Raw genomic sequence first — 10,311 nt, forward strand, 5'->3', positions numbered from 1 at the left:
AGAAATTATTTGACCGAAAGTGTGAAAAGCTCAGGTCGTCGAGTTTGCAGTATATTTTTATGACGCTTGCGAAATATTAAGATGAAAAATTGAAGATTTTTCTGTTATAACCACGATAGAGTGCAACGGTTTCCAGCAAATTATTGAAATATTTAACTTCATGCTCTACAAAAATATGGAGCAAAGTTAAAAGAAAATCTCCTTGACAATTGAGCCAAATTGTGTATTATTCGATCAGCAATAAACTTTGAGAATTTGATAAAAGCCGAAAAAATATTTTAGAAACATCAACACCCTCTATTCAGAGATTGTTTTCCAATATTTATAAAGCATTCAATTTCTGTGCTTAATGTCTCCTTCCACCCTAAAAACTATGATGGTCTATTTATCAAAACCCCGTGATTGATCTTTCTTTGGTAACAGCTTGTTTAGTGTTATATTATTTCTAGCACCTTTCAATTAATTCCTTGTTGTCTTTTAACGTTGGGTCATTCTCTGACAGTAACTTTTGAATATATTCTCGAGCTTCTTTCCATTCTGGAGGTCTTAAAGCCATAAAGCTGTTTAAGGATGACTGGAATACACAAAAAATGTATATGCAGCTTATAAAATGTTAAATGCGTTTTTACCTCTTTGAAGACATGGTTTTTTTCTTTTAAGTAGGGCCCATCAAATAAATGTGCAACTTCGAAAAGATTCAGTATGTAATCCCCAATAGCAACGCCAATTCTGGGGGTAGTCTGGAAGCCAATTTGCACAAAAATTGTTTGAATTATATAAAAATTATGCATATATCGTTATATGACTAACTTTTTCAAGTGATGAATAAAGCGGGTCTTAAGCAATATAGGAGGAAAATAGAGCGTACCAAATCTATAATCGCGGATTAGGAATTAGGAACAATGCAGTATCGACAAACCAATTTTTTTGACTATTACGGCAAAAAACAAACGGTCTCCTATTTTTGTTAATTCAAGGATCACTTAATAAGCAAGAAAATCAGACATAATCTAACACATCTTTGCCTAATTAATACTTTTTTCGTAAATGTGGCGACAAAAAATGTTAAGCTAACAATACAACTCAACATTTTTTTATGGGGCGGCTGTTGACCCAAACCAAGCCAGCAATTGCGAATTGTAATATTAAAATTAAAAGATGATGACCAAAACATGCATTTGTCAATTGACAAAATGATGCTGAGATGATCCTAAACTTCTATTCTCTAATAAGACGATAACTCTATAATTATATAAAATCTCTATATATTCATTCAAATGAGAAATGTAGGAAATTTATGTTTGATTTATAAGCCACATCATTGATATCCACTGATTTTTTTGGATTAGTTTATGTTTATAATACAAGCACGACCAATTAATTCAAGCACTAACAACTATACAGAGTTTACAATAGTGGATTTATAATAACATTACGATAATAATAATATTAAAGAGCAGTAAAATCATATTTTTTGTTAAAATAAACATAATATTGTAGTACTTACATCAGTGGCCGTCGAAAACACCCCATATGGCAAATTTTCAATGGGAAAATCGCTGTATTTTGAATATCTTATAAAGCTTTTCATTGCTTATACGCTGTTCAAGTCGCACGATGTTTGCTTAAATATCAACTAACATTAACTAAGGTTAGCTGAAGGTCTCGATATTGTTGTTGTTCTTTATTTAATGTGATTTTCATAACGAGTTCATTAGAATGTATGCTAATTTTTTTGAAATCCAGTTGTTTTCAAAATATTTACTTATCAACTGGACAATTTATGCAAGATATTTAACAATATTATTAAGGGAAAAATAGTTTTTGCTATTTAAGGTGTGATTTAATCGTATTATCGTAATTAAAACAGGAGATAAGGAAATATGTTTTTCTGATGTTTAGATAATTAATAATACTCTCCAAAGCTCGAAGCTTCTAAAATTGAAATGTTTCCTGGTTCTATAAAAATTACATATTTTCTTAAGCTGAATAAAATACAGGATGTAGGTATTTATTTAGGATATAGGATTATAGTGTTAGCTATACTCCTTTTGAGTTCCCAATACGTGATGCTGATAGAAATGATTTAACAAAATCATTTTTTGCAGTAAATTTTAATGTCATAAGACAAGAAAAAACATGCTAAAGACAGCTATAACTTTATTTTTCTACTCTTTTATACATCCACTTTTACCAATTAAAATTCGATGCCTATTAAGCCGTAATGGATTTGGGTATGGATGACTATGCGTTCGGTTCTATACCTTTTTACATAATATGTAACATTAAAATATGTAAATTTACATTTCTCTTAGAGTCTAAAGTGTAATCGATCACAACGATAACAATATGGCGTAAGCAGCTAAGAACAACCGAAAGAAGAAATTTTCCGCAAGATAGCAAGCAGCGCAGCCTTAAAATTGGCAGAAAAGCATGAGGGGCTTATTAATCGTTAATTAATAATTTACTAAAAGTTGACCAGAATTTTAAGTGGATACTTTCTACTGGATAATTACCAAATTTTAAATGAAGACACAAAGTCATGTTTTCAGATCATGATGAATTGAATCTCAATCATAGAAAATAAATATTTACGTAAGACATCTGATTAAATGTCAAAAACAGCACAAACTAAGAATAAATAAGCATTGCACCAAATATAAGTGCCTAATTGAACACCAATAATTCTATCACCGATCGAGGAATATAACACTTGTTTGTTCGTCGATTTTGTTTTCTCAGTAATAATTGTTAAACCTATTTGATCGGGCATTAAACAATATTTTAAACATTCTTGTTTTAGACAAAATTTAGAAGTATTCGCTTAAGTAGCAACAAACAAGAGCAATATTTCCTTTCGGGTACATTTATATTGCAAACAACATCAATATACAAAGGAAAGACATATTTTTGTTAGAATGCCTAATCAAGATTCAGTTCCCAGTTTTGAGAATAACAATACCTTCCCAGTTTGTTTTGGGGTTTTTTTATAATGGATATTTATATATAATTTCGTAACAAAAATATGTCTATAACATTTTTTCATAATAGTGAAAGTGCAATTATTATATTACAACGTTTAGTGCAAACATCAAGTGCTGAGTTAACAATAGGTGCATAGGTTCGAGTATATTTACAATATAGAGATAACGCATATTTATGGTGATCGGTAGAAGCTCGATTTATACGGTCTTTTGCTTAACTTTGAGCACAGAATAGCATATTGAGTAGATACATGATATAATCGAACTTCTACCACACGAAAATATTATACTGTATTGATAGTATATAACGTAATAGACAATGTGTGATTGAACAATAACAATACATTTAAAAGTAAATAAATGATAGAGAAAAATATAGTTTTCTGATTACGATTCTAAATAAAGATTCTTTCAATTATCATACAACATTATTGCATCAGCTACACATCTAGATATCTATAATAGTTCTAGATATTATATTTTTACACAACGTAATTTCTAAAACTGAATTTTTGTATGGTTAGTAGTAATTTTTATAGTCGGATAATGCAAAATTACCTTTCAAATTATTTAACCAATACTGAAGTGCATCATTTTTATTAAAAGCTATTTTGGTTTCATTAGATTTCGATATCAATGGTATGTATATCTATTGTAGTGTTATAATATCGTGATCTAAGACATGATATGGAGTATCTACGTTCAGTACTTAATTCCGTTTATTTTATTTAAATTCTGACGCTCAAATTTCAACGTTTGACCCATTCAGACCGTCGTGTGATTTTGCAAACAGGCCGCAATGGAAAAATCTTCAGTAATGTTTCAAGACTTTTCCTGCCACCTACATTGATATGTTTTCATATGATACTATTGGTTCATAAAACCGTATTTATTAATAAAATTTGCCAACTTGTTTAAAAACAATTCATGTAATAAATTTAATTCAATCAATAAACTATACATTCCGCTAAGATAATAATAACAATTGACTAATGCCTTTAGTTTCATTAATTAACCGATATTCCGACATAGAGAAATTGACTAATTGACTGCCTTATTGACAATAGAAAACTTTGCTCTGCAAAGGAAAGTATTTTATATTTTTTTATAGAATATTAAGCAAATATAGTACATATAACTATTTTAATATGTAATAATGTTTTATATAAGCCATTATCGAAGTAACGGTATAAGAATCAGACCAGACTGTATTTGAATGATAGACCGGGGGTACGTGCAAGTATAGTCGCATTTTAAGCAAAAAATTAGGTCGTAGCGGCCTAAAAATTTATCTTCAGGTCCTTGGAAAATGTTTACTCAAAGGCCTGTTTCGTTTTCGCCTTGTAACTCGTTGGTTACTGCTTTCGGGTAATTATTTTTAAGGGTACCCGAAGATGGATACTGGGGCGTAACTATTTATTTATTGTTCCAATACTACATATTTAAATACTACGTATTTGAGTAAAGTGTGCACACAACTGCTTGTAAATAGCATGCAGCTGTAAATAATTAATCAATTAGTCACGATGTCGTGAGTTTTGCAGCTGCCGTATTTTTATACATTTCTTTAATTTAAATCTGCATCGATATGCGAAATTTTTATACGCAGTCAAAGGAAAAACATATAATATCGGAAAGTTCTTCAATACCTAAACATTATTCTCATAGAAAGATGTATTTTCGGGGATTTGAAATGCATTGCTTATCGGACAAGAAGCAATGGTTTTTTTCAAAAAGGCATTTAATCTAGTTTAGTTTCCCACTTCAGCTACCCAAGAATTCTTCTGGTTAACGTGCAGCAGTCCGAATATTAACGATGCGCTGTTGAGAAGAATGTATTCTCTTCGTAAAACCGAAAACTCAACTTAGTAAAGAAATAATGAAATATATCCGAAAGCGTTCCTCACTTTTTAAATGTTCGATATATCCCCGTTCTACTTTCCTTTCATATTTCATATGTGCCTTTTTAGCCACTAGCTAATTGTTGATTTTTGTTCGCGTTTCGCTACCGTTTGGTTTGTAATAGGTGATAGCAATCCTGGTGCCCTAAGCTGAATCAATCGAACTGAATAACCTAAATTTCTGAATATCCAATCGCATCATAAATACTGTAAATGGGTAGGTAATGTTGGTTTGCTAGAAACACATCCTGTACATAAATTTCGCACTAAAGACCACTGTTCACAAATTCAGTGGGATGTTGTCTATATTTTGGCACGAGATATTAATAAACATTGATATACTACGTATTCCTTCAAGATGCGAAAAAGTGAAGTTGAGAAAACTGTAATAGACACCAAAGTATAGGAATAACTTGACGAATACAAATTCTAGCGAAACTCTGTAGAGGCGGATTCAATTTACAAGTCGTGTCCAAGCCGGTCCATTTCGTTCAGCAAGAAATCGACATCTTTTTCAGTAACAGCCGCTGAAGAAATGATGTTCCGGAAAAAGTTAGGCCGCCGATCATCTGGCTGGTAGCCTACCATTAATGTGCCAGCTTGCATCATTCGCGATTTTAAAACTGGACACATCTGAAAATTGCGTTAATTTTATAAGTGCACGCTTTTATTATTCTATAGTTAGTAAAAATTTCTTCTCATGCCTTAAAATATCAGTTTCGAAATTCGGTACTCGTACAACAAAACACATTTAAATCGTAAACGTGCGAAATGGTTGAAACCGAACACTTTTTACTTGACTTGACTTGGCACAATACAAAAATATTTCCTAAATTAGTGTTTCCCTTGAAAATGGTTGTAAGGTAAACATTTAATTGCAAAATATAATAATGTACTTTGAGTAAAAAACTGCTGACAAAATTTGAATGTTATTCTTTTGTTTTTCATCGACTTTAAACACGCGCATTTGATACAAAAACTACCATCATAAGTAATGTACAGGATAAGACTATAGTTGCTTTAGAAATTCCTTTTTAACAAACATTAAGTAAGATATTATAGCGTATATTATATTATTTTCTTTCCTGGGCTCCAGTCAAAGTGTGAAACAGAAATTTTGTATATCGTTTATTTCATTACGTTTCGGCGAGACAAAAGCGCCATCATCATAATTTAAAATTCATACAAACTACAAACACCAATTTACAATTAAAATATATGTTGTACGAAAAGGATAATTTATAAAGCGTTAAAACATTCATTAGTTCTTGAGGCAAAAAAAATTGTTTTTGCAAAAGTTTATTTCTTTTGCAAAAAATATCTCTTTTTGCTCTCAAAAAGAAAGGTTTTTTCCTCAAGAACTAATGAATGTTTTAACTCTTTAAAAATTGTACTTTTTGTACAACATGTATTTTAAGTTTAAATTGGTGTTTGTAGTTTGTATAAATTTTAAAATCTGATGATGCGCTTTTGTCTCGTCGAAGCGTAATGAAATAAACTATATAAAAAATTTTTACTTGACACTTTGACTGAAACTCAGGAAGGAAAAGAATATAATAATAACAATTACACGCAGTCAGGAAAAATTTTTTTTTTAAATTATAGCGTATTTAAACAGCAAACACCGTTTCCCTTAAGAGGCGTTTTTTGTTTTGAAAGAGAAAATTAATAAATTCTGTGCCATTGATAGAAACGAAAAATGTATAAAATTCTGCGAAATTTTAAGATAAAACTCACTATTAGCAGGCATAAGTTATATTTCCATTTTCAGACTTATTGTTCTGCTAAAAGAAAATTTAATTAAATTTCGGTTAATGCATAGATCTAGGCAAATAAGATGTAAGTAGTTTTTGAGAAGATGTAAATGGAAAATACATAAGATCATCAAGACACAACTCCATACAACTGATAACAGCAGAATTAAAATATGTAAATCTAATAAATAGATAAAAAAAACATTTGGAAAGTCGAGCTCGAAGTTATCGGAAATCTTGAGATTCTGAGCTTGAAGCTCAGCTTGGCGCCCCATTGAAGGGATGTACAAACTTATTTACTTTATTTTTCGACAATATTCATGTTTTGTGCCCCATTTATGAAAAAAGTTATTATTTCGAGATTTATAGCAACAGTATTTTTACATAATGAAATTGTTTGACGTACCTTTCCAAGTTCTTGTTCTCTATGCTTACTATGAGGCATGTTTCTCAGTCGGGATGGAATATACCAGAAGCTGACATTTACCATTTCTGGCTCCATAATGAGGTAGAATTTGTCAGGTTGATCCTTGATTCTCTTCACTAAATATTCAGATAGTTCCATCAGTCGATCCATGTGTTTTTCAAATCCTTCGTCTCCCTGTTAAATATGCATTCGCTATTATTGCCTTGAAATAACTCTTTATTATGAGAAGCAGTTGATTGTAAATTAATTTTCCTCTCAAAATATTACTATTAAGTACCTCTACAGTTTTTTATTCTCTTTTTCGGCAAAATATGAAATCAAAAGGGCAAATTAATCAACTACAAAATTTCAAAGAATGAAGAAGAAGAAATTTATTTTACACGCAATAGTGCAAGTAACGCAAGTTCGAACACGCTTCTTTTAGGATCTACATGGCATTAAAAGTATTAGGAAAAATACAATTCTCAAGATTATTCGAAAACAGCCATCAATAGAAAATTTTAAAGAAAAAAATGCGTTATTAGCGCTTAAATACAGTCATTCCGCCTCGTCTCTATTCAGCCTCTATGCAAAGTTAACTTGTTAAGTTATTCTTTTCTCGAAAACGGTGCGTATTTTCGATTCGAGAGGTGGTCCAACTTCCGAAGCTCCCTCGTAATCGGTTAAGGTGTACGCTTCGTGTATTGTGAGTTGCGTGGAGTGAGAAGTGATTTGTGTTAACTGGATTCTTACAAGAATACTGTTGTTTTGCTGTTTAAATTTCGACTTTGTTATCAGTGCTAACGATAAAATAAAGCAATTTAGCCCGACTGAAGCGTATATTTGAGAAGTGGGGTTTTTGTAATGTTTAGTGCAAAAAAGTCGATGTTTCTGTAACCGCGATTTTACAACCGTAATTGTTCACCTCAGTTGAGCATTTACCTTTTAGGGGCGTCTGTGAAGTAAAATTTAATCTCAATTTATATATGAATATTTAATAAATTTGGTCGATATACGTATACTCTATATGGGCCATCTCCGATGGATCCCCAGTGGCGCAATTGGTTAGCGCACGGTACTTATAAGACAGTAGTCGTGAGCGATGCCGGGGTTGTGAGTTCGAGCCTCACCTGGGGAAACTTTTTGCTGAAAGTTTCCCCAAAAAACTCTAGCTATAAGAGGAAAACAACTTAACCGTTCGAGTTAATTGATTAGGATCTTTATTTATGAATTACAATTACGAAGAAAAGTCGGTATTAAGTCCAATCCGATTTTTATAGATCGAACCAGAGTTTGTAAGAACAGTAAAAATAAACATTTAAGAGGCGTATAGGTGGATGGAAAATTTTAAAATTAAATAAAAACTTTTGAAATCAGGATGGCTTTGCAACTAATACACGGGGTTTAAATGGAGAACAATATTAGAGGTTTTAATAACTGAAAAACATTAAAAACACGTAGTTAAAAAGACCAATATAAACCGTCTACATTATGTGCATGTTCATGCCAATACCCGACCTACTTTTGCCCCATTTGACTTTTATACCGTGAGTCAGTTATGTAAGTTCATCAAGGCCTGTGGAAGAAGTTGAAATAAAAAATAGGTGCATCCATTTGAAGAAGATAAGTTGATGGTCGCAGCTTATTTCTGGACCACCCGGTATAAATAAATTTGGCGTAAAACAAATCGCATCTGCAAATAAATTTGTTGGTTTACTCACTTTGGCTCTCCACTGCAACCACAGCTTGAAAATGTCGTTGTGGCGACCGCATTGAATCACTTTATCTCCAGTATCAAACTTGATATCATAGAGCTTGTCTTGCATGAAAAGATAATCGGCAGCCATCTGGTTACAACTCATGAGCAAGCCCTAAACAGCAAAGAACCATTGGAGAAAAATGTTGCAAACTCAACTCACTTAAACATACGTCTTCTTTGAAATGGATTGTTGAACATTGCAAAAGAGCCCCCATTAGTTTATGTGGGTTCCATGTTACGGATTGCGCCCTGGAAAAGAAAAATACGTTGAAGAACCGAAATCAACTTGTTCAAAGGATGGAGGAATTTCTAACTTTAGTCTTAGTTTTCTTCTTTAGTCTTACAACATAAGAACAAATTCACAGCGAGTTTCACCAAAATACGCCGTACCATTCTCCTGATATTTGAAAAAAAGATGATTTTTTTGAACAAATTTGACCATCAATAGCAGAGGAGCCAGACATATTTTGCTAATAAAAGTTAGGTCAGATCGTCTTCTTTTGATGCAAAAAATATCGCAGTACCCTTTTGATCTTGTGCTTACGGGATACCCTGTATATTAGCTAAGCCCCTTACTTTTCTAATATTTATTAGAAAGAAATATTAGTTGTTAATTGTACACGCATAACTACGAGTTAAAGTTTTGCTGAGTTACGAGGTTTGAATATTGTACTAGAGCGCAAAAAAAATAAGTTGCACGACTTGTAGTGCTTTAGTTTAGGCCAAGATCAGTGTTAATTTTGTTAGTTTTCAAAGCGAATTTAATCATTATTGCAGCTAGTAGTTTACTATCGGTATATCATCAAATCAGTAAAAACAAACAACAAGAGCCAACGTATTGCATAAGATTCATAGTTATAATGCAATAAAATCTCCCCTTCAGCTCTTTGTTCTCCTACTTTACAATTTGTGTCATGTAACAAGTGTATTGCAGCTGGGGATCGTTTTTTCACGGCCTGGATTAATAGTCGCCCCGTTTCACATCCCACTTGGAAGTCGGAGGTTTTGAATGCCGCCCAAGACATGATTAATGAAAACAGTAATTAATACTGGCCTGTCGAGGTCATAATTGTGGTTTTAGCGCGGGTAATTTACGGCTTTAGGGTAACTTTTAAACACCCCAGCTTTCAGGCTAAAGCGTCCAAACTAATGATACTCATTGTAAACTGGGAATCTGCACCTAAAATGGGTCAAAAGTTTCAAACAGAAAAGCAGAATGATGATCATTTTATTAATTTTCCAAGCAGCTTGCTTACTAATTGTTTTTACAATCTGTGATAACAAGTGTGACAAAGTTTGTTCTCATTATCCAGTATTTTTTACTGCTTCTGTTCAGTTTTAACCAGTTGGTTCGTGCAGTTCGAAGTTTGTAATGTTAACGCGAGTTTGGTGATAGTCGTTTATCCCTTTTCTTCAGTTTTTTAATTGTCATTAATTTTTATTGCCTTTGCATATGTAGTGCATTTATTGCATTTTAATTCAATTGTGATTAGTGTGACTCAAAACA

At 32.1% G+C, this 10,311-nt stretch overlaps 2 protein-coding genes and 1 non-coding gene across 3 annotated transcripts; 1 reads left to right on the forward strand and 2 right to left on the reverse strand.

The window, feature by feature from the left end:
• Window positions 1–14: 14 nt before the first annotated feature.
• LOC125505008 (fumarylacetoacetase-like) lies at window positions 15–1,687 on the reverse strand. Its single transcript, XM_048667912.1, has 3 exons — window positions 1,508–1,687; window positions 630–740; window positions 15–574 (listed from the first exon to the last, which is right to left on the reverse strand). Exons 1-3 carry the CDS (start codon window positions 1,589–1,591, stop codon window positions 446–448), a joined length of 324 nt encoding a protein of 107 aa, XP_048523869.1. The 5' UTR covers window positions 1,592–1,687; the 3' UTR covers window positions 15–445.
• Window positions 1,688–2,143: 456 nt separating this feature from the next.
• On the reverse strand, window positions 2,144–9,053 carry LOC125505007 (glutamate decarboxylase-like; the record flags this gene model as incomplete). Its single annotated transcript, XM_048667911.1, has 4 exons — window positions 2,144–5,518; window positions 7,046–7,240; window positions 8,767–8,916; window positions 8,975–9,053. Coding segments are annotated over 4 exons (598 nt in total), but the record flags the coding sequence as incomplete, so codon positions are not given.
• Trnai-uau lies at window positions 8,092–8,183 on the forward strand. Its single transcript is given in 2 exon segments — window positions 8,092–8,129; window positions 8,148–8,183. It is a non-coding gene; the product is annotated as a tRNA-Ile (tRNA).
• Window positions 9,054–10,311: the final 1,258 nt, after the last annotated feature.

Source organism: Dendroctonus ponderosae, unplaced genomic scaffold, assembly GCF_020466585.1.
Source record: "Dendroctonus ponderosae isolate FM_Combo_2020 unplaced genomic scaffold, Dpon_F_20191213v2 Dpon_F_20191213_608, whole genome shotgun sequence".
NCBI lineage: Eukaryota > Metazoa > Arthropoda > Insecta > Coleoptera > Curculionidae > Dendroctonus > Dendroctonus ponderosae.

What these genes read in the sequence shown, in the direction of transcription:
- LOC125505008 (XM_048667912.1), bottom strand. Translation starts at nt 1,591, where the DNA reads ATGAAAAGCTTTATAAGATATTCAAAATACAGCGATTTTCCCATTGAA. An exon ending in TGTTTTCGACGGCCACTGAT is followed by an intron (nt 741 to 1,507) that starts GTAAGTACTACA and finishes ATTGGCTTCCAG; the next exon opens with ACTACCCCCAGAATTGGCGT. An exon ending in AAAACCATGTCTTCAAAGAG is followed by an intron (nt 575 to 629) that starts GTAAAAACGCAT and finishes TGTGTATTCCAG; the next exon opens with TCATCCTTAAACAGCTTTAT.